This window comes from Pteronotus mesoamericanus, unplaced genomic scaffold, assembly GCF_021234165.1.
Source record: "Pteronotus mesoamericanus isolate MK-2021 breed Mesoamerican mustached bat unplaced genomic scaffold, CSHL_Meso_final contig_20, whole genome shotgun sequence".
NCBI classification, from domain to species: Eukaryota; Metazoa; Chordata; class Mammalia; order Chiroptera; family Mormoopidae; genus Pteronotus; species Pteronotus mesoamericanus.
Genome location: NW_026555085.1, coordinates 32457440 through 32482856, shown reverse-complemented (window position 1 = coordinate 32482856; position 25417 = coordinate 32457440). Strand labels below are relative to the sequence as shown.

Below are 25417 nucleotides of genomic sequence, written 5' to 3'. Positions count from 1 at the left end.
ACATGAACAAAGGGGTGGGGATTGCCTGAGGGAGTCGGGGGGTGCTGTGTGGGATGGACGAATGGGGAAAACTGGGATAACTGTAACAGTATAATCAATAAAATATAATTTTAAAAAACTGAAGTAAATTACCTCCTAAGTTCCCTCTAACCTTAGGAAGAAAATTTGGTTTGACCCAAATCTACTGGGTGCCATTGTATGACTCAGCACTTAATTTTTACCAAGACATCAACTCCATGAATCATCTGTACTCACAAGTAAACCTTAAGTGGAGGAAGGATCACTATCAGAGAGTCCCTGGAATACAGCCAGTGGGTGAAGCCATCTGCACTGCTACACTCCTTCCCACGGCTGGACAAGTGCAGGTACTTAAAATAACATTCCACAAAATGTTTGCCCAAAGTATTAATTTTTTATCATTTTGTCTTTATTTTTGATCTTATAGTGTGATTATTGGCAAAACATGATGAACAACAAGGAAAAATGTAGGAAAGGCAAACTAAGTATGAATTGCTTTCTGTATCCTTCCTAATTCATCCTCAACTGCCATTAGAACAGATTGCTGAGGGGGGAATTACTTATATGGCTTAAAGGGGATTGTGAAGATTAGCAAAGAAAAATAATAACCAAGCATACTTTCTGTAAGATATTAAACTACGAAGCAATAGATGGTCATAAGCCTAGACGATAAGTTGTCACACAGTCATTGCACAACATCCACTTAGAACAGCAGCTGCACCAACACCTCTGTTTTTCTGTGCAGTGGAATCCTGCTATTTAAGTCTGGTGGGACACACTTGTTCAGCAATTACTATACAGTGAATTGCTTTTACATTGAATGTGAAAGAAGTTCACATGCCAGTGGCTTCTAAATAAAAATGCACCTGTCATCTAATATTTGGTGACATTGAATTAATTATCTTCCTACCATCTGGAATGCACCTCCAACAAAGAGTTTCAGTTAATATAAAGTATATTTATTAACTAAGATTCAGTGAAAACAGCAATGATTAATATTTGATGATTATGGTAAGCAGAAACAATTGCTAGATTAATTTTAAAATCCATTTTATAAAAGACTATAAGCCACATATTTTTAAACACCAAAATCTCTGTTACCAAATGTAGAGTTGCCTTTACTTTTAATTTTTTATGGACACAGACAGCAGGGTGGTGATTGTCCGGGGTGGGGAGGTGGTTCGATGGAGGGGGGAAGAGCGTATGGGGGGTTAAATGATGATGGAAAATAAATAAAGTGCAGTCTCATTCAGGAATGTGCAGATGTCAGGGGGAAATTGCATACTAGATCTTTTCCTCATTTTGAATACAAAATGTATTCAGTCTAGAGTGACCTGTTCATGAATTCACTTATTTATATGAAAATTTCTCTTCCTTCCTTAGAGCTTCCTGAAATAAAAATAGAAATAGTGTAACCTGAAAAGGGAATCAGACTTGAATGGGATGGAGCAAAACAAGTGAAAAAGAAACAGTGGGAAGATGCAGAAGCAGCTGAGGAAAGGGGAGTGTGGTGGGAGCTGTGTCAATAGCGCGGACAGACCCTGGGGTTAAGATGTAAGAAACAAGAAGCAATGCCAGAGCCTGGAGTGAAGAAGCAGGATAAATGGAATAAAGATCACAATAAAAGCAAAACTGAGGCAAGTTATAAACCACTTGTTAGAATACTCAGTACTGATTAATGAGAAACTATCAAAAGTCAAGTTGTCTCAGTCATTATATAAATGAGGATCATGCCTTTTCTACAAATCTCTCATTACGTGCCCCCAAATTTCCATATTTCTTTGTCCTGAAATTACATAAAATAGATTCTGAATAAATTTCCTTAACAAAACCAACCTAAGGTCACTATAGTCAGTAGTTCCAAAATTCCACTGTAATTGCTACTAAAAATTATGACACAAGAATCAACAGACAACCTTTAGCACTCATGCTAAATTAAGAAGATACCATAATATCTTACATTAAAAGAACTGCATTATTTTATTTTATTGAATAAGAACTAAATAGCACTCCTTGGCAATATGTTTCACAAATAATGAAAAATAGAAATATGTTAACTGCTTTATTCTCTGCACATTCTAGTACATTACTAAATATATTAATGTTTTATATATTGTCATTTGTGAAACATGATTCCAAGGGTCAAACATAAAAAATTAATCTTGATTGCTAACTATACCTCATAAATTCAGTAGCAGGAATCTAAAACCATAGGGTTGATACCAAATCAAATCAATCAAAAAAATTATTATCCAATACTTTGGGAGGCAAGAAAGAAACACTACTTAACCTTGTCTACACTATTTTCCTCAAGTATGGGATTATTTAATTGAATTCTTCTATGTGTAGATCATTATGCTGGATGTTGGAGGTAAAGGTATAAACAGACATATACAGTTGCTGGTTTCAGGAAGCTTCTACTTTAACTGGGGAAAACAGAAAGAAGAAAACTTTGTGGCAGTGAATTTATAATTATGAGTTGTGCTAAGTGCTATCAAGGTGAAGTGTAGTATTGAAGTAATAGTGAGAAATTATTAAAAAACAGACTGATTTTGCATTTCTCTTATGATCAGTGATGTTGAGTAAGTTTTCTTTTTTATTTATTTATTTTTAGAGTAAGGGAAAGGGAGGGAGAAAGTGAGGGAGAGAAACATCAATGTTTGGTGCCTCTTGCACACCCCCAACTGGAGACCAGGCCTGCAACCCAGGCATGTGCCCTGGCTGGTAATTGAACTGGCGACCCTTTGGTTTGAAGGTTGGCACTAATCCATTGAGCCACACCAGCCAGAGCAAGCATGTTTTCATGTCTATTGGCTAACTGTGTGTCCTCTTTGGAGAAGTGTCTATGCAAGTCCTTTGCCTATTTTTTAATTGGATTTTTTTTTTTTTGGTGTTGAGCTTTATAACTTCTTTATAAATTTTGGATATTTAACCCCTTATCAGATATCAGCAGATATGTTCTCCCATTCCATGGGTTGTCTTTTTATTTTGTTGATGGTTTCCTTTACTGTACAAATTAAAACCACAATGAGATATCACCTTTCACCAGTCAGAATAGCTATCCTCAATAAAACAACAAATAATAAGTGCTGGTGAAGATGTGACGAAAAGGGAACCCTTCTGCACGGTTGGTAGGAATGCAGATTGGTGCAGCCACTATGGAAAACAGTATGAAGATAGCACAAAAAACTAAATATTAATCTACCTTTTGACCAAGCAATCTACTTCTGGGAATACATATATCTGATGAAACCCAAAACACTAATTTGAAAGACCATAAATACTCCTATGTTCATTGTAGTGTTATTTACAGTTGCCAAGGTATGGAAGCTGCCCAAGGGTCTATCAGTAGATGAGTGGATAAAACAACTATGGGACATTTACACAATGGACTATTACTCAACCATTAAAAAATTAGAACATTATGCCAAGTGAAATAAGCCAGTTAGAAAAAGACGAATACCATATGATTTCATTCATATGTGGAATCTAATGAACTGAACTAAAGCAAAATAGACACAGACTCATAGAGGACAGGATGGCAGCTATGGAGTGGGGTAAAGGGATAGAGGGATCGAGCAAAAAGCAAAAAGGACTCATGGGCATGGATAACAGTGTGGTGATTGCAGTGGAGAGGGGGGTATAAAGGGAATAAATGGTAATGGAAAAAACATAATAAAAAATAATAACTTAAAATAAAATAAAAGCAAAAAAAAAGACTGACTTTATCTGGAGCATCAGGGAGGCCTCCCCAAAGACAATGAGTCTTAAGGTGTGATAGATGGACAGAGGTTAGCCAAATAAAGGGAAAAATATTACAAGCAGTAGGGACACCAATGGACAGTCCTGAGGCAGAAGAGAGCTTGGCGTGTTCAAAGAACTGACAGCAAGCTGGTGTGGGTGCAGCAGAGAAGGGGGAAAGGGGATGGGGAAGATGAGTTCAGGGAGGCAAGTATAGGCCACACTAGGCAGGATTTTGGATTGTAGTTTAATAGGAAACAACTAATTATTTCAAACACAGAGCCACATAATTAGTTGTATAAGGATTCATCTTCCTGTAATTTGGAGAATGAATGAGAGAAGAACAAGAGTGAAAACAGGGAGATTAGTCAAGAGATGACTAATAAATAATTATGAGTTAGTCATAACTGGGGGAGATGGAGATAAATGGATAGATTTAAACTATAATTTGGAGATAAAACTGATGTTGGACAGAAATTTCAAAATACTATTCAATAATATTAATGGTGACACCTTTGTCATATTCTTGCTTTTAACTAGAATTCCTTAACATGATATTATTACTGACAAGTATGATATTACTTAGGAAGTAGAAGACATTTGTAACTCTCTAAGTGACCTTGATCTATACTTTTCTTTTGATCCCCTGCCTTGCTCACATTACCCTGCTTGGCCCTGTGATGGTCACTTGTTGATGACGGGTAAGTTTTCTCACGAGGCGAAACAACCTAAGACAGACAATAGCCGGTATGGGCAGCAGACACGGACTTGGGGGACACAGAGAAAGGGCAAAAAGGCCTGCACCCCTCGGCCGGGCTTAGACATGGCCAGAGTCCTGATTCTATCTGAAAGAAGTCTCCTTGTGTCTTGGTGGCTCCCTCCCCATGCCTGGCTCAGGCTTGAAACAATACTGGAGTCAGTCCTAAACTAGATCTGGCGGTTCCCAGGAGAAATCAGGCCTAAAAGTAAATTCTTTAAGGTGTGCTTTGTTTTTCCCTCAAAAGCTACAGACAGCTCATGCTGGGAAAGAAATTTACATTATTCACAGACTGTAACGCTAGACTCTTTGGTGCTCTTATGTTTACTATGCTCTCATGTTTACTTGTTTCTCTTGTTTACAAGTCTTCTCTCAGAGCCCTGTAAATTGACATGTTCCTGCCATTTGTTTTCTTCAAAACATCATCTCTTCTCTGTAAACATTAATATACTGATGCAGTGAGATAACCTGTACATTCCTGTTACCTAGCCCCACTGATAGCCTTTTCAATAAAAGCCTTTGAACAAACAGGCTTGGGGCCTTTCCCACTAGAGGGAAGACCAGTGTCCCCTCTCCTGGCCAACAGAGAAGTGTTTGCCACATCTTGTGTTTATTCCCCGCATCTGTGAAAACCCTGGGACAGGCTCTGTGAGATTCAGAATCTGAGCTCCCATCTCAGCTGGCCCTGGATAGTAACCCTTAGATCCTGGAGCGCTGTACTCCCTGCGACGTGCTCTGTCCCCACAGCAGTTGTTTCCTGGATCAGGGACGAGCAGCGACCCACGCAGCAGCCCCTTCATCCCCCACCCCTCCATGACACTGACCCACTTCCACTGCTAGGTGCTGACTACCTCCCACATGTAACTGTAGTACAGACGTTTTTTGAACTTCAACTCAGGTCTAATTAGATGCTGTAACATGCCTCTAAAATTTGTGGTATAAATCCCAATCCAAATTTGTTCCTCTTCCAATGCACAATGGCCAGAAATGTGACAATAATGTCTATTACCTCCTTCTCATCCCCAAATCACCCTCAGTTGATACTATCTCCAAGTTATATCTCAAATCTGTCTACTTCTTTACATCTCCACCAAAATTGTAAGCTACAATCATCTCTTGTTTGACCACTGCAGAGGTCTCTTGAACAGTCACACATTTACGTTTTTATTCTGCATCTTTCACCAATCTATAGCAAGACATGAAACATGTAGAGAATTAAAATAATTGGAATGAAGAATCCAAAATCCTTATGAATTTTTCCTATAACACTATCATACATATCACTTTTAGCAAGTAAAGCTAACAAGAAAATTGAGTAAACTGACCAGACACTAAATAAAGATGAAAAAAAAAAATCAAGAGCATTTCCATATATCAGCAGTACTCACAGTCCTATGGCTGCCTATTATTTTTTTTCTCACCCCATACCCCCTCTTAAAAATCCCATGCACTGTCTGTAAATCAGCTGAGTTGGCTGCAAGGCTTTCCAGACACAGGTGATCAGACCAGAAATGAGTCATTTGGATTTTTTGTATTCACAATGGGGACATGAGATCCAGTGACCACAGATATAGTCACCAAAATAAATTTTAGGTTGAAGAAAGAGTTAAAATGTATAAAAACAAAACTAGAAGAAAATATGAGTGAATATTAAACTGATTTCTTGAAGCACAGAAATTGAAAACATGGAGGTAGTTAAGGAGATTGGAAAAAAAAAGATCCAAGTCAAATAAGAAACTTAGAATTTCTATATATCAACACACATAAGCAATAAAAGCAAACCATAAGATGGGATTAATATATATAACATAACTTACATAGGATTATTGTCTGGGTTGTGCATGTGTATAAATGTTTAATGTGATGAAGATATAAAGAAATAAAAAGTTAGAATAATATTTATTGATTAAAAAATTGGTAAACATTTAAAAATGTAATACTTAAAGCTAGTCAGGGTAGAATAAAGATGCAACCATTACTCACCAATGTGTTAACTGATTTAAAAAAAAAAATCTTTCAGGAAAGTAATTTGAATACATGTGTCAAGGATCTCTAAAATTTCCATAATTGTCAACCCAATAATTCTAATTCCTGAAGTCAAGTTTAAAAGAACAAAATATGTGTTCAAAGATGCTTGCCAAAGTATGCTAATTCTGCATTATACTTTAAGTACATTGCATATTAAGTATTAACTAAAACAAATAAAAATAGAAAAGGCTTAAATTTCCAACAATGGAATGGTCAAATAAAATATAACATATCCATATAAGGAAATATTATGCAATCATTAAAAATAATACTTTAAAAGACAATTTAATACTCATGAAATAACAGAACGCTTGATGATTATTCTCCTGTTTCATGCCTCTCCTTTTTTTTTTTGATACTTCACTTTTTCTACAACCACTATTAAAGATCAGTAATAGAAGATTAAGCATATTTCACATAAACCTAAAGTTATTCACTAGCATCAGAGAGAAGGAAAAAAAAAATGACACACAATCAGTAATGACTGATGTTAAGCCACTTGCTTGGCTATGGGATCACTATTACATTCCCCAGTTGCATGCTACCATGGCTAATTAAAAGCTGGCATGGTGACTCCCATGCCAATTGGCTTTGGCCACAGATAAATTTCTGTGATTTTTGAAATCATAGTTATTTGACTCCATCTGTTCTCTTCATTTTTCAAGTCAGCTGTCCAACCAAACAAGTCCTTCCTAAGAGTTGTAGAAGTTTCACAGGTTAAATGAAACAATTGCATACCATGCTGTTGTTCAGTAGAATTCTAGGAGGTAAACCAAGATTTCACAGGAAGTCAGGGGGCGTGACAACAGGGATGATGGAAAAGTGCTCCATTAGAACAGTATTTAACATTCTTGCATTAGTTTAGAATACAAGGCATGACTGTCAAGAAAGTTTTAACAGTGAAATTCTAAAAATACCTCTCAACTCTGACCACCTGCTTTTTCCAGTTGTAATCTCAGTTTTATTTAAGCTAAAATTAATATGCACAAGAGACTAAGTACAAAGTACTAAATCATTTTAATTATTTGATCTATTTCTCTATTCCTATTCCAATTAAGAATTTCATTTTTCTATAATATTTTCCTATTACACTCAAAGCATTCTACCATTTCAAATAGAAAAATACCTTTGGCCACAGTCTCAAAGTCCTACCATGTAAACATAATTTTAAGAATTATACTGCAAGTGACAGGGAAGTAGGAATACATGTTCTAATAGCTAAATCTAGTCAAACTTTTTACTCTGAAATAGAGTTTGTTATATTAAAATAAAAAATTATCCAAAAATAAATAAATTATCTTATTTGTGTTCAATTTATTACAAGAGTGGCCTCATTTTTCACCCCTTCATGTATCCACACCCCTTGCAATGTTACTTGGCTGCATATATCCTCAAGAGGTGGCATCTATTTTCCTACTCCTTAGATCTGGGCTGGGCTTGGGGCTTGTTCTGGCCATCTGAATGTGGCAGAGGGGATACGGTAGTAGTCCTGAGCTGGTGGGGGCCTGAAGAGACCTTATATGCTTCTGCTTGTCTTACATATTACTGCTTTTCTTTATCTTCAGAACAAGACCAGGGTAACTGTTAGAGGATCAGTGGACATGTTATCTATAAGAAGCCAACCTAGACCAGCCACTCTCAGCCAACCTGCTAGGTGAGAAGAGATATGTAAGTAAAGTGAAAAAGATCAGCTGAGACTATAGAATAACTGAAACTACTGATCCACAGAACGTTCAACTAGGTAAATGAATGTTGTTTATAGCCACTCTGTTTTCGGATGACTTGTTACCAGTAGCTAATTAATAGGTCCTCTTGCCTTTTGTTGACTTATTTATAAAGAAAATTAGGAAGTAATATTAGGTAAATAAAAAAATTAGACAATTATATAATCTCTATATTCCTCATAATATTTATATTTTTCAAATTCTGGCTGTTGGGGATTTTAACATTTATAGGCACTCTTTATTTATGAGATAATATTTAGCTCTTCCAACGATCCCATGAGATAGGAATTTTGTTTACTTTATAGAAAAGGAAGCTAAGGTAAAGAAAACAAGGAAAATGTCCAGGTGCACAATTGCCATGACATAGATGGACTGAATCATGGAATACAGGAATATATGAATCCATTTATTCTCTGATAGGTCACAGTCATATCCACAACTGAATTGTCAAATCTGAGATCTTTTTGGAGTGGTATTGTATGAACTGGAAATGTGTGCCACTTGCAGAATGACCTAGATGCTGGTCCCAGAACGTTCTGAAGAATAATTTATGCATATTATATAGTTACTCACTTGAGCTTTTACTAATTCTCTAACAAATTTTAAATGGCCAAAATATCAGTTATCCTTTTGGATTCTCAATTCAAATTCTATGTTCATTCAGTCAACAACTGAATGGAAAATTGACTTATATGAATAAGTAAAAATGTTTTCCAGTATAAAAGGTCTTGATTTATTTGAAGCCAAAATTGTTGTTTCTAGTAGTAAATAATTAGTATTAATTGTCTGATTGACTATAATCTCATGACAGTTACTTACTGGTAGGAAAAATTATCTCTTTGGGGTACTAGTATAAAAATAGTCTCAACTTTTGACTTTGGTTGTGTCACAGGTGCTGATGTATTTTTAATATTTAAAACATAAAGCAGCTTAGTGTTGATTTTATATATGGTTTGTAACTTTCTGCCTTTGATTCTTGCTTTTGAAGATGTGATTGGAGGAATAGAAAATAATTTACTGGAAAATGTCCTTACTTATCTGTTTTATAGCTTAATCCATCATTTTGGTTTCTACTCAAGTGATTGTTGAAGAGCAGCAGCACTGAATCCATTTCCTGTTATTCTGTTGTGAGGATTTGCTAATACTATATGTGCGACGTTAACTTAAGTGTCAGGGAGAATGTGGTATGAGGATCAGTTGTCACTTGTTTCTTTCTTATGATCAAATAATATTTGACAATAAAATTCAGTGCAATCACATTAAATACTCAGGAAATTAGTTTTTAAATTTTAAGTTAGTCAGGGCTTGAATGCAGGAAATTAATTTTTAAACTTGAATTAGTCAGGGCTTGAATGACAACATAAAAGGATGACAATATTAAAAGCAAACTAAATGACATGATTTGAAGTAATTACTTAAAAATATTGAATGCTTTAATAAAGCATATATTTATCTCTGCTTTTTACTTTTCATAAATGTAACTAAGCAACATTCCTATTTTCATAAATACCTAAAGTAAAAAGCTTGGGTTCAGGGTTTAAGAGTGATCATTTCCATGAACCCTGGCTATATGGCCTTTTTCCAATGGGTTGCTCAGAGCTTAGTGCATGCATTTATACTTGGTCATATAGAGTTTGATTACATCATAGCTAGCAAGGCTGACTTCATGCGCGTAACTGTCCCCTCAAGAGTAGACTCCATTTTGTTCACTAGTAGTAGCTGCCCACACAACACCTACAATAACACTGAAGTAACCTAAGGAAAATCTCCCCAAGAAGAGATGTTTAAGATCACTCCTCCAGAAGCAGAGAAGCCAGAATATAGACCTCATTCCTCCTGCCTCATGAAGAGTGCTGTTAGAGATGAGGGATCCACAAGTAGTGCTCACCTGACCTTTCCAGCCAGCAATGGGGCAGTGGAATGGAATCATTCCTATACATCTAAATGATACACCAGAGCATGATAAACTTGAAAATAGCTGTGTTCTGGGAGATTCCTGAGAGCAAAAGTAACTAATTTTTGAGAGAATGAACCACCCCTTCAAATATTTTTTACTTGAGAACTGACTTGGCTGAAATGTGTTTGCTTGGGTATTACATAAGCTTCTCTCTGTAATAAGTTACAATCAACTGAGGAATATATTTTCAGCTGAGATCCTCTATATATGTTCAAGTTTTATGGGTTCTCTCTGGACTAAGGGCAGCACATTCAGCACACTGAGGAATCACTTACTCTGACTTAAGTGCTAAACTGGCCTGAAGGCTAGTTTTCTAGCCATAATGAAAAGCAGCAGATTTATCTACTTGGTTTATAACAGATAATAGACACAACACCTGAAATAATCACATAGTATTTTATCTTTAACAATTAATATAATTCTCTTTGGATCAGTAGCCACAAGCCTTTGGTAGATGTGACATCTCTGAAAAACTTCCTCAATTATTTTATTTTGCAACTAGTGAATTTTGTCATTCAAAACAGTCAATATTTGTTTCAATTACAGTTTACAGTCAATATTATTTTGTATTAGTTTCAGGTGTATGATAAAGTGGGTAGACAACCATATATTTTACAAAGTGATCCAACCACTATTTCAAGCACCCACCTGGTACCGTACACAGTTATTACAATATTATTGACTATATTCCTTATGCTGTACTTTACATCCCCTGACTATTTTGTAACTTCCAATCTGTACTTCTCAATCCCCTCACCTTTTTCACCCGTTCCCTACCTCCCATCCCTCTGGCAACTGTCAGTCTGATCTCTGTGTTGATGAATATGCAAACCAAATTTTAGAAATAGTTAAGGCCACAATAAGGTAATTAAAGAAGGTAGGTCTTATAGGAATTATATACTCAGTTGTCTAAAAAAATTGAAATTCAAATTAGATTGTCTGTGTTCAGAAAACAATGTATGTTGTAAGCAGTCCAAGAATCTCATGCTGGTGTCACACAAAGGTGAGTGCTTTGCATACTTTTCTTATTTAACTAATCTAGAAACAAAAAGTTTATAACCTAGAAACAAAAAGATGACCTCAATTATTTATCTTATGAAAAAGTATATGTGGTTAAAATCAGAACACATAGCATGCAACACTTAAATATATATGTGTGTATATATACATATATATGGTAAATAATAATAAAAACAGAACATATTTTACCTTAATGGTTATTATGTGAATCTTATATCCATCTCAATATAAACCTTTGAATTGTAATTCTAATTCAAGGTATTGTCTTTTTTATTTGATGCTTTATTTCTTCCTAATATCTTAATTATTCTCCATAAATATTTTCACCTTATGGTGAAATTGACTATTTGAAGACAATAGTTCATTGGCACAAAAAATTTGAAAGGAAATCTTTGAGGTCACATATATTGAATGTTTTCCTATATATACCTCAGAGCCCATAAGAATCAGTTTATAACTGAGTGATATCACTTCTGTATAAAAAATATCAAAATAATCACTAAGATTTTAGTGAGATGATGACTTTTATTTACAGATACTATATCTGTTTCCCTCGCTTATTCTCACTTATTCCTACAGGTAAAATCCCATGAAATAATACAGAAATATGTGTAAATAAATCATTTAGTTGAAGGCATAGCCTTGTAATGACTGTTATCCTAAAGCAAAAATATTCAAAGGATTCTTTGGAAGAGAGACTCACTTTTAAAAACAGTCATCACTTAATTTTCCTCAATTATATGATCATTATTTGGCTAATCTTTTATCTCCCTCACAGTTCTGTGAGGGAAATTATCCAGTAACTTACACCATGTGCAATTTGTCTTATAGTGGATGCTCATTCTGTCTAAAACACTTATTGAAGAGGCAAATAATTGATCACTACCAAGAAAACTAAGTATAAGCAATTTAATATTTGAGATTATCTGTTTCCTTTTCTAGCCCTCCTCTAGCTGTCCAATTACATGAAATTTTATGAAACAAAGCAATGGTTCTGTTTTTGTTCTATTTAAAAATAAAAGTAGACTTACAAAATGCAGATGGATTCAAATGTTTTTCTGAAAGGAAATTTTAGATCACTAAGATACCTCCTAATTTCTGTACTTTCAGGAGAAAGCTGAACATTTGAATTTTTTAAAAAAAGATTGCTTGAATATTGGGTTAACTGCTTTATTCAGCTTTTGTCTGGCCCCTTCTACAGGGTTTTCTTTGACTCTGGGACTGGTAACCAGTGATGATGTGGAGTTTAAGGAGTCCACTGTAACTCAGTGTAAGATACCACACAATCTTTGTTTGTGTGGTTTTTATTACACCTTGCCCATACCATTTTAACCATCCTTATATTAAAATCTTTCAAACCATTTTATTTTGAGTGCTCCATCTCTTTTCTCTTGGACCATATTATAGCTAGTTCTTCTTATTTATTTCCTCAGGAAAAATTCCACTAATAAATCAGTTGTAACTTAAACAAAGCATTTACTGAAAGGCTTGGGTGCTTAGTGTATTAATGATGTAATTACAAAAATATAGCCTTAATAAATGTTTGAATCATTTATATAGAATGTATTTAAATAGAAATGTCTAGACATAATGACAATCCAAACTTGTTTTGAAGTATTTCTGATAAACATCAATATAGCAAGTCTACCTTAATTGAAACACTTTAAATCAATTGTATAAAATTATACATTTGCTTACATGAAAGCACAAACAAGTTAGATATTCTGCTTGAAAATATTTTCAAGAACACAATTTATATTTACAAATGTGTATGTAAAAAGGGATATTTACCTTTTCACCAATTTCTCCTTTGCTGCCTTCAACACCTTGTTCTCCCTATAGAAGAAAAAATATAATGTGTATAATAATAGGAACATTGCTTTTAACACATAATTATTATAGTAACTATTATAAAATTTCTAACATTGAAAAAAATCAATAATCATAAGGACCATTTCTAATATGTAAATTCTGAACCAATATTGAGTTGCATAAAATTGAAATACTTCTAAAAGCTGAAGAGGCACTCAGCAAACATTTCCTGAGTGCACCAAATCAACGGATGAAGGGTTCCTTAGCTCCCATTTTTTTCTGTAATGTTTCAGTAAGGTAACACTTAATACAATTAAAATTAATGTTAAAAAAGGAATGTCAGATTTTTACCATATATAGTCTCTGTGTATAGTTTATATATAATCAAATATATATATACGTGGATGTGTACATACACAAGATTAAATAATTATTTCTGCTTCATCTACCCTCAAAAAAAATGTATCAAGAAAGAAAATAGGGTAGTATTTAGGTATATTTCCCACTGAATGCATGGTCTATCTTTTTTCTACCATTTTCCCTGAAATACAGACTTTAGCTTGATCTGTTAATTCAAGCTGACATCGAATCTGCTAAACACCCCCAGTACATCAGCCACAATGACAGCATGATGCAGCCACCACAAACAGCTGCTGGAAAGTCCAAAACTATTTCCCAGCAGATAAATCTGCATATCCCTTGGCTTGTCATTTGACTTGCAGAGGCAGCACATGCTGTATCAATGTGTTTTGTCTAGAACTGCTGTGAAGAAATTCAGAAGCTTGTTATTTCATTGCTGCCAGCCCAATCTTATCAATTTTATCAAGCCAAATAAAGGAAGATTTTTCAAAAACTATAAGTGTATATCTTTTTAATGGTACTTTTTAGCTACAGAGAAAAACCTAGATGCAATAGTAATTTCTGTTGCTAAGACTTGTAAAACTTCTCGAGAATATAGAAATGATATGTTTGACTTTGATAGGCATCTACTATTGCATCGATAATGCTCTCCCCTGAGGTGGGATCATTGGGGTGGTATGCCAGCTAGCCCCACGTGAAATGGCTCCCCATCCCTCCTGGAAACTGGAATAGACCAGCCTCTGTGTTTCCATGAATGCTGATCACACACAATCATCCTCCTTCCCCGGAGCACAAAGCAGCCCTGAGAGACAGTAAAGGGGTAACAGTGACGTTTACCTTGGGTAGGAGGGAGATACTAGGCACAGTAAAAAGGAGGCTCAGCAACGCAAAAATCCTCACTTATTATGAACTTATCATTCGGAACAAGAGATAGTTTTGAAGAGATTGGATCTTTGTAGCATTTAACGTTTTGTCACTGTAATTACCCTGTTTAGCTCAATCTGAGATAAACAAAAAGGAAGATAAATAAGAAATAACCAAACACAGTCAAAGGCAGTGAAAACAGGTCCATGTTTCACTTTAGACAATGTCAAATAACAGTGAAAACATTTCTAGAGCAGCTGTATATACCCCCATGGCCCCTAGAAAGCATCATGGTTGTGGTCTCTGGAGAAGTGTGTTGCTCATACTCTCTGACAAAGTCTCTCCTAGAGTGGCTGGCCCGTTTGAGAGGAGGCTGTTTCCAGGGGTTCTCTTTGGAAAGGTTCATTAGCGGGTTGTCTTTGGAAAGACTGGTTAGTGGATTTCTAAGAGTCAGGGAATTCCGTTTCATCAAATACATGTTCTGAATCTTCACAGTAGTATACACAAATTCAATTTTCAAGGTGTTAAAATTCTTAACTTAAATGAAACACTCAAAAATTCCTTACCTTTTGACCAGGTAAGCCTGGAGCTCCATGTAAACCATTTTCACCCTAAAGGAAGTACACACCATAAATGTTATTAGCTATAAAAAAAAACCCCACAAATGAATAAAGAGGTTTTTTGTTTTTGTTTTTGTTTTCTGCAATCTTGGATAACTAGCTCTAATGTTTCAGGGAAAGGTAGCCTAATCCTGAATGTCTACCAAGTGTAGGAGTTTTTCATCCATCGTTTGTCTCACAGATCCAGGATTAGTACTTTCACTTTAAAAATAAGAAATGGATTCTCTGAGAGGCTCAGTAACATGCTAAATGTGGCCCAACTGGTGGCATTACTTGAGATTTGAATTGAAGTTTCTGTCTCTATAGCTCGTGTCTTCCTGCATGCTATTTAGCATCTCTTGTTTCATTTTCTCTCTTTTAATCTTCTAAAGATATATTAAAGCCTGACAAAGGATTTCTATGGTCCAGACACTGCTCACAACAAACCAATGACATAAATAGTATTATTATGACCATCTTATGACAGATGATTACATAATCAATGAAAGACAGAACTGAAATTTGAACCCACACACTTCAGCTCTGTGCATCTAACTGCCACCCTACACTCTCTTATGGAAAAGATTTAATTTTGGCTTGTAAGTGATCTCTCGTCTAAAAACTCTATATGTCTATCTATCTATCTATCTATTATCTATCATGTATATATATGAGCATGTTAACTATCTTGGTTTTATCTATTGATTGTCTTTAGATCAATTTTGAAGACATGCCCAATGCCATTTTACTTGAAACAATTATTTGGGAGAATTTTTAGTTCCTTCCATTTATCTTGTTCCTGTCTTGGGTAAAAAGATTTCTAGAAGATGTCTATCAGTTTGAATTACTGGAATTCATGGCTCATCTCTTTGATGAGCCTGGTTTGTAAACAGTACACCAGCTAGAAAGAAATATTCTCAATAGATCTTAGGAATTTAGCTGTTTATAGGCATTGACTTTGGGTCTTGAGTTTCCAGGCTTAGACAGCTCAAAATAAAGTAACAGTCCCACTGACCTGTCTTACTTCTAGCAAACATTTCTAACTTATGAGATAAGTCTTTTAAGCATTATCTAAAATAAAGTTAGAGAACATTTCTTAGAATTCCTTATTTGAATATATGAAGAAAAATGCATCTTCAAACTTGAATGGAGCGATACTATATTTTGTCTAAATCTAAAGACATGTTTATTCTTTCTTTACTTCATATCTGGAAAGTTTAAATCATTTTCACCAGAGGTGTGCTGCTACATACATACACACATATTATTTTAAAAACTGAGGCTTTTTTAGATCAGGTTAAATTATCTAAGTGTTCTACAGTATAACCACTATCATCACAGAATATATTTCACTAAAGATTAACTTTGTTCCTAATGTAATTAACTATTGAAACATCAATACAATATAATCTACTTACCTATGTAATAATTATATTTGTGTTAAAATTCTGTGGGGGGGTTTTTTTTTGGGGGGGGTGTTTTTTTCTTCCTGGGTTCTTAGTTTTTTTACCTTTTTTTTCTTAATTTCTAGACCTCAGGCATTACACAAATGTATTAGGAACTTCCGATTTCATTTGATCAAGAAATAGTAAAAGTACACATTGAGTATTTGATACCAGGGAACATTCTATGGAAATTAGCATGTTACTCATCACAAAAAATATGTCCATTTGTCCATTAAGAGCAGAATTGTTTTTATCTGTTGGTCCAATATAATGTTTTGTATCATATTACAAGTTACACGTGATAATAAAATATGGCATGCAATCCAGTAACAGACACTGATACAGTATACATTTATGAAAATACCTTTTGGGGGAAAAAAAAAGTAGTGACAGTATCTCCTCTTTTTCCTTGCTCACAGCCCAATCTTATGTACCACATGCTCTGAGTACTGGCACCTAAATTCCCACCTCTTGCATATGAGGTCTCTCCAGAAAAGTCCAGCCACTGTTAATATAATGAGAACAGCTTGTGCAACATTGATGTAACCTGGCAGCCAAGGAGAGTGGACTGGAATGTGCATGTGTGAACAATGATGACTTCACCGTACTAGTCAGTGTGGGTGACAGACACCATTGAGTGAGCATTTGTCCTGTGTGGTCATTACATTCAAAATAACTGAGCAAGTAGAGCAATGAATCTGCATCAAATTCTGTGTTAAGCTTGAACATTCCTCCACGAAAACTATTCAGATGATTCAGAATGCTTCCAAGGATGATACAATGAGTGCAGTGCAAATAAAAGTGTGGCACAAACACTTCAAAGATGGTTGAGAATCTGTTGAAAGTGATCCATGATCTGGAAGGCCTGCAACAAGCAGAACACCTGAGAATGTTGAATCATACAGGCTGCAATCAACAAAGATCAGCCACTGACAGTGGGAGAACTAGGAGCTGATCCGGGGATTTCAAAAACCACTGTGTCTGAGATTTTGATGCAGGATGTTGGCATGAAATGTGTTGTGGCAAAATTCATTCCATGGCCTCTGCTACCAGAGTAGAGGGAACATCATGCTGCAGTTGCTAATGACTTGATTCAAACTGCTATCAATGAACCAGATTTCCTCAAGAAGGTCATAACTGGAGATGGGTCTACGGCTATGATCCAGAAAGGAAGGCCCAGTCTCTATGGAAGTCTCCTGGTTCTCCATGCCCAAAAAAGGCACAGCAAAGTTGCAGCAAGATCAAGACCATGCTAACTATGTTTTCTGGTTGGGAAGGTGTTGCCCATCACAAGTATGCCCCTCCAGGACAAAAAATTAATAGGGCGTACTACCTCAATGTTCTTTGTCAGTAAAGAGACATAATATGAAGAAAATGTCTGCAGCTATGGGCAACTGGTGATGGGTAGCTTTAGCACAAGAATGTGCCCACTCATGCATCATGTCTTGTGCAGAGTCTTTTGCAGAAACATCAAATCACCCACGTGACTCAGCTCCCCTATAGCCCATATTTGGCAGCCTGCAACTTCTGGCTTTTCGCAAAACTGAAATCAGCTTTGAAAAGGAAGAGATTTCAGACCATCAGTGAAATTCAGGAAAATATGATGGGGCAGCTGATGGCGATTCCAACAAAGGATTTTGCAGAGTGTTTTGAACAGTGGAAGAGTTGCTGGGAGAACTTTGTGAGGTCCCAGTGTGCCTTCTTTGAAGGGGACTGAGGCGTCACTGTCCTATGTACAATGTTTCTTGTATCTTCATCAATAAATGTTTCTATTTTTCATAGTACATGGCTGGATATTTTATGGACATATCACCTGGAAGCCATGTTTAAACAGATTGCTTACGTTCTCTTTTTTTTTTTTTTTTTTTTTAATTCTTTTTTCTTTTTGCTGCTCAGCCTGGGCGTTTCTTTATACCATGTGTTTCAAATCAGTGATTCCATTCTCAGATTCATCTAACCTACTGTTTATTCCTTTCAGTGTATTATTTATTTCACATATTGCATTCTTTCTTTCTGGTCCTTTTTTATGGTTTCTGTGGGGTTTTTTTTTTCATGCTTTTGAGTATCCTTATAATCATTACACTATCTGATAAATTGCTTGCCTCCATTACATTTAGTTCTTCTTCCGGAGAATTCTCTGTTCTTTCATTTGGAATCTGTTTCTTTGTCTTCCCATTTTGGCTGCTTTGTATTTTCTGCCTTAACTGTTGAACTAATCAGTTGTTAAGCTGCTTAGTTGTTAAACTAATCAAGATGTAATCAGAGGCTTGGCTTAAGCTTTGCAGGGTGGGGCTATTGCTTCCCCTCAGGCTGATGCCACTTGGAGGGGAGTGCTCTGCCTGAGAAGGATGGCCTCTGCTGTGTGGGGAATAATTCAGCACAGAAATCCTTCTAGCTGTTCCTTCAGTTCTCTTTCCAGAGCCACAAACGGCAGACTCTCCTCAAGTATCTCTAGTCCACTCTTCCCTCCCTCCGTTGGAGCGTTAGGTAAGAGGCTACAAATGTAATTTTGTGCACTGGCTTTTTAAGAGGCTTGCTGCATCTCCAGCTCTCTCTCCTTGGGAGACAGAACCCCTGCTGCTTTTCAGAGATGGATGTTATCTGGGTTCCTTTCCAGCTTGGAGTTTAGACCCCACACTTCTCAGAGGAGCCCCCCCAGCTGCTGAGATATCTGTCTGGACCTTCAGCTGTTATCTGTGGGAGCCCAGCCGGCCCTCCTGCATCTCTTCCACACTTCCTACCAGTCTTGTTGTGATGAAGTGGTTTTTTCTGTCAGTCCTTGGTTATCAGGCTTTTCTCCAGCTAGCGTTCAGTAGGTTATTCAAGTCCCACTTCTGGGAATATATCTGAAGGAACCGGAAACACTAATTCGAAAGAGCATAACCACTCCGATGTTCATTGCAGCATTATTTACAATTGCCAAGATATGGAAGCAGCCCAAGTATCCATCAGTAGATGAGTGGATAAAACAACTATGGAACATTTACATAATGGAGTACTACTCAGCCATAAAAGAACATTTTACCCTTTGCTACAATATGGATGGACCTGGGGAACATTATGCTAAGTGAAATAAGCCAGTCAGAAAAAGAAATACGATATGATTTCACTTATATGTGGAATCTAATGAGCAAACTGAACTAACAAGGAATATTGGGACAAATTCATAGATGGAGAGCAGATGACAGCCAGTGGGGCGGGGATGGGGAGGTTAGGGGGTGGACAGATTGAGCAAAAAGAGAAAAGGACTCATGGACATGGACAACAATGTGGTAATTGCTGGGGGCGGGGTCTATAGGGGACAAAATGGTAATCGAAAAAACACAATAAAGTTAAAAAAATTAAAAAATAATAAACAGACTGCTGGGCCTCACACCCAGACTTTCTGATTTAGTGTATCTAGGTTGGGGCCTGAGAATTTGCATTTTTTAAAGAATTTACATTTTTAACAAGCCCTCAGGTGATGTTGATGCTGCTGGTTCATCAACCACATTTTGAGGATCACTGCTATAAACCTAGGAACATTCTGAAGTGTTCTGGGGTATAGAAGACATTGAACCTCATAAGCAAACTAGAAGAAAAATCCTGTTAAGGGTCCCAAAGTAAACTTACTGAGGGATGCGGGGGAAGTAAAGGATGAGGTAAGATTTTTAGGCCTGCAATTGGCCTGGGACAGAGTATATAACACTTATTAGTTAGTCTTATTAAAGCCTCCATCTGGTATGCTGTGACAAGGTGATTTCTTTGTTATATTTCATGTGGAGGGATTTCCCCTGGTTTCTGGGAGATACCTTGCATTAAGAAAAGAATAGGTGATGACAGAGAAATCTGTGCCTTTTATACCTGTCCACTGCACTGAGACAATGTATCTGTAAACAGCAAGGAATATTTTTTAGCATTTATTAGGTGCTAGGCACTGTGGTAAATACTTTACATGCATCACTTCCTGTGATTTTTAAAAAATCTGCAAGATCTGCTACTTTTATTTTATAGATGAGGAAACTCATCTATAAATGCTGTTCAGCAGCATTAAGAATATACCCAGAATCACAAAGTTAAAATGGGCAGAGTTAGGACTTAAAAATATGCATTTGCATTATTCCAAATCTGTGTCCTCTTGATTTACCATTGGAAATTCAGAGATCTTTATAAAATGTGCAGTTCTTAAAATGACATATTACTTGTATGTCAGTTAGAGTTACACCCAGACAAACTGTTAATTGGTTATCAAAATTCTCTAAAGTTATGGCATTAAGAATGTTTCTCACTTTAATGGACACATTTTTTCTTTTTTTGGTTGCAATTAAAATGTGTTTTCCTATGGTCAATGTATTTATTTCTGCTCTTTCTTGACTGGAAATTTGCTTTGTATAATTCTGAACTCCAAGATAACTCAAATGACACTTTGGTCCCTTTCTCTCATAAGAAATGAGTTAGCTTCACACATCACACAAACATGTGGACGATATTGAGATATTGTTGAAACATTTGAAGTTTAAAGTTTGCAATTTTGGTATTCAGAAGCTTTAGTATTATTTTTCCCTTACTGATTTTCTTGAAGTTACCAGAGATGTCCTACTAGAAATTTATAATCATTTAGAATCTTTTGTCATTTTTAGCATACTTTTGTCATTTTTTAGCATACTTTTGTCATTTTTTAGCATACTAGATTAGCATACTTTTTGTTTCTCTCTCAAAAAAGGAGAGAGAGATTTTTTTTAAGTGGCATTAAAAACTAGAGAAGAAAGGGGTCTTTAAGAACAAAATTTTGTTTAACAGAATCATGGGTGACGATGTTTCTGCTGGGACTTTATCTAAAACCTAATTTATGTCAACAGAATGAGCCCCTCTTTACATGTACTCTGAAGTGTAGTTTCTAATTGGTGCCCCATGCAGTTTGGGATCAAATTGACTTCTAGCTACCAAATTAATGTCTGTCAAAAGTTACTGGATGGACAGAAATTAGCTACTTTTTCTGGACTCTTGTTTTCCCTCCTTCCTCTCAGCGTCAGCAGAAGAAAGAAATGTTTTTCCTTTGGCTTCCAATCAATGTTTTAGCTCATTACTGAAAGAAAATTAGAATCAATGTTTTCCATAGCAACCATAACTTTCAAAACTTGTTACTGAGGCATATGCTTTCTATTACAGGTTTTTCATCAAAGGGCCCAACTTGCCTGTTACAAATTCCAGCTACAGATGGGCCAATGAATGAATGTGGGTACTCACAGATGGGCCAATGAATGAATGTGGGTAATATAAAGCAGGGCAAGAGTGAACATTGCTGCTAATGGTATTGTTGCCAGGTTTGTATTACTCTAATACATAGCATGTCTTCAGCTTCACAGAGCAATCAAAAGCACCTTTTCCAGAATTCAAAGTAACCTCTTTGAGTGCTGTACACCTGGAATTAATACCAAAAAATAAAATAAAATAAAATAAACAAAGTAGCCACTTCGAGATGATTTTGGAAAAAACTTAAATGTAATTTAGGGCCTGCTGGTAGCTTTCTGAAAAAACTGATTGAAGTATTTCGTTTTTACCTCCTTTTTATCATTGCACATTCCCCCGAAGTAAACACAGCTAGGCATAAAAGATAGATTATTCATTTTCCTGATTCATTTGACATTGGAATCAATGTCTTTTCTTATTATGCAGGAAATACATGATGTCCAAAGGGCACTTGATAAGGAATCACAGTCTCCAGGGCTATTGTTTGCAAGCCAATGAGACCAAGCAAAGAAAGGTACATTAAGCAAGTAAATAAAAATTTGCTAGAAACTAGATCTAAGCCAAGAAAATAGAAAGTTATATACTATGTTGTCTTTTTTTTTTTTTTATTTAAACAGTTAGGCATTCAGCCTTGAATTAAAAAGTCTGAGATCCTATTTCCATATTCAAAATTTAATTTAACCTATTATTTCACTTAAAGCATGTTTTCCAGGAACATAATCTTCTGTGTGAATTTAGTGTACACTTAGAAACTTGTCAATATTTTTCCACTAATTCATATTTATTAAGAGAAAATTTACTTGAATTTTGAGTGAAAAGTAGCTGAAAGAAACACATGAATTGGAATGCCAAAATTCTAGCAAGAAAACCAATAAAAAAGGCAGCTCAAAATAAATATGGTTTTGATCTTGTGTATCACCAACTTGACCTCTATATTTCTGAGCACAGACCTGCTTTATTCAGGCTATAATCTTTGGAAATTGGATTTTTATATGGTTCTTAAATTGTTGGCACTCAAATATTTCAGGAAATAAAACATATTATTTTTTTCAGATATCTCATCTAATCTGGGTCCTTTTATTTTAAGAAGGAGTATTTTTTCTTCTATTTTCTGGTACTTCATTCCAAGAAATATATTTTTGAGTTAAAAAAATACATACTGCATATGGTTTTAAACTTTGAACTTTTTGAATTCTTTGTATTTCTTGGATCCTTAATGCCACTAACATATGGGGATATATTACCACTAATGCTCAGGGTAAGGCAAACTTAAAACATTCTTAATCATAAAATGAATGAAACCCTATTATTACTTATTTTCATGGGTCATTTCAAAGAAGGAGAAACCAACCCACCAAAGGTAATGTATGGTCATTACGTGTCTCAGTCATAGTAATGTAAACATGGGGAGTTAGAAAGTAGCAGTTGAACTCAACATCTGTCTCAGAATCTACTGACCTTAGTATATATGCATGTGTGTGTATGCAAGTATATATGTAGCTGTACATACCTAGAAAACAAGCACAATGGGTATTCTTAATTATAGGAACAAGCATAAATTCATACATTTATATCACTACTTCAACCAAAGAATCTGTTGAGGTACTGACTGAGCTAAAAGTTTATTAAAGCCAGGCACTTCTGCTCTTTAATTTGCATGGTGGAAAACAAAACAAAACAAAACAAAAAATTCTAGGTGAGGATACTGAAACATGTTTTCTGATCCCAAAATAACCTTCCCCAAATTTCTTCACATTGGTCTTATTTCACACAGGAAGAAACATCTTATGGGTTTTATACATGACATCTCTTTGTGTTCCTATCAAGCCTTATGTTCAGTAAACCAATCATTTTTCAAATGATAGTTTGGAGTCCTTTAATATTATGGTCACTGTCCTATGGGCACACACTGGTTAGCCAATAAATCCTTTAAAATGTGGATTCTGAATTCAGCACATCATTCTAGAAATGGTCTGACACACACAGAATAAAGCGCAGGACTGTTACACACACACACACACACACACACACACACACACACATCCCCCATATACCATATATACCTTGTTCTGGATACTATATGGCCTCTATTAATACAGCTTGCTTTTTTTTTTTAAATCCTCACCCAAAGATATGCTTACTGATTTTGGAGAGAGGGGAGTGGAGGGACAGCGTGAGGGAGAGAAACACAGATATGAAAGAGAACTATCAATTGGTTGCCTCTCACACGCACCCCAACTGGGGACCAAACCAGCAACCCAAGCATGTGCCTTGACCGTAAATCAAACCCATGATCTTTCTGTTTATGGGACTACACTCTAACCAACTGCGTCACACCAGACAGGACACAACTTGCTTTTTTCATCCTAAATTGTTAATGTAATAGTAAGCTTATTTTCAAGTAAAACCATTAAGTTTTCCTTTCAAAGACAACTATTTTACAATCCTTTACCAAATTAGTTGAATGCAAATTATACTAAGATATTTCAATAACAAACAAAAAACATAATTTTGAAGTGGTTTAGAGAGGTGAACACTTCTTTTCATATATAGCAAAGTTAGGGAGCTAAGCCTTGGCCAGTGTTGTAGAACCCATTACAACTACTGTGCTTGTATGTAATTGTGATGATTTTCTTCAAAGTGGCTCTGTCAAGAACAAGTGTTTGGGCTTTTCACTTTGTTGTGAGACTAGCTGTAAGACGGTTTTTAAGTAAACTTGAAACTTCACAAAAGTACTAAGGAAAGAGAAGATATTTTACATGAGTCATCTACTGAAATATCTAAAGTATAGAAATTGACATCTGAATCAAGTATTCTAACAACTGCAAGATGATTTAAGATATAAAGAGAAGGACAGTGTCATCAGTAAGCTCCTAATTGAGGAAAGTGAGATACCAGTAACTGCAAACTATTTCCTGTCCAAAGTAGTCCTCGTGATGAGTAATTTATAGTTCTACTTCTCTACTTCATATCAATTACTTCTACTGGAGCTTACATGAACTAAAGTCATTGGTTACTTATCTTTAGCCCTGAAGTAAATGATTGTGAAGATAGAAAGAACATTCCTTAACACTGTTGTAAGAAAGTCAGGAGATTTTCAAACCTAGTTTGGAAAAAAAAAAAGAGAGAGCAAGATAAACTGAACATTTAGCTTGAGAGAGAAGAGAGAGCATAGCTCCTTCAAGAGAAAATGGGAAGTAAATTCTGTAGCTGCACACACTTCTATTGTATTTCATTCTAGGGTGCCGAACATATAAGCTTTGCTAGGTGGGTAAGAGTCTCCTGTCTTCCTACTTCCCTGAAGTATGCTTTTGTAGAAAGTGCAGAAGACTTACACTGAAGCATCACCGCCATCCGGGCCTTTCCCAATACCCTCCTCAGCAGGGTTTTCTAACAATCATCCTCTCTCTCTTTTCTCTACTGGCGTGGGGCTAAGTCCACTTGAATTCTGAACAATTCAATAAATATTTGCCCAGAACCAATCAGGTGCTACATCCTGGTCCCGGAGTTGGGGTTTAAGGTGTGAGAGAGATTGTAAGTCCTTGTTCGCATCCTGGGGCCAAAGGCACAAACTACATTGAGAATGGAAATGCGCTATGTGAGCAGAGTGAAGGGGCTGTTAAATCTGCCTGGTGGCCAGGAGGACTTCATGAAAAAGATGCAATTTTTCTTGAGCTTTCAATTTAGAAATCTGTGAAAACAGAGTGTATTTTTCTGTGATCATCCTCTCAAATCTTCTACCTAACAGTTTCATTGAGTATCTTGCACTTCTCTGGTTGTCCCTGACTTGAACTGTAGATGTCTTTATAAAATACCAGTTCTCTTTAAATTCACTGTATCTCAGCAATCTACACCAAGAATAA

General features: G+C 35.8%; 1 protein-coding gene across 1 annotated transcript in view; it reads right to left on the bottom strand.

The window, feature by feature from the left end:
- Positions 1-25417, bottom strand: part of COL19A1 (collagen type XIX alpha 1 chain) — a 331895-nt gene that overhangs the window by 213976 nt on the left and 92502 nt on the right. The window contains exons 11-12 of the mRNA XM_054569553.1: positions 14848-14892; positions 13037-13081 (exon numbers count right to left, since the gene is read on the bottom strand). Of these exons, the coding sequence (XP_054425528.1) occupies positions 13037-13081; positions 14848-14892 (90 nt within the window). The remainder of the gene's footprint in view (positions 1-13036; positions 13082-14847; positions 14893-25417) is intronic.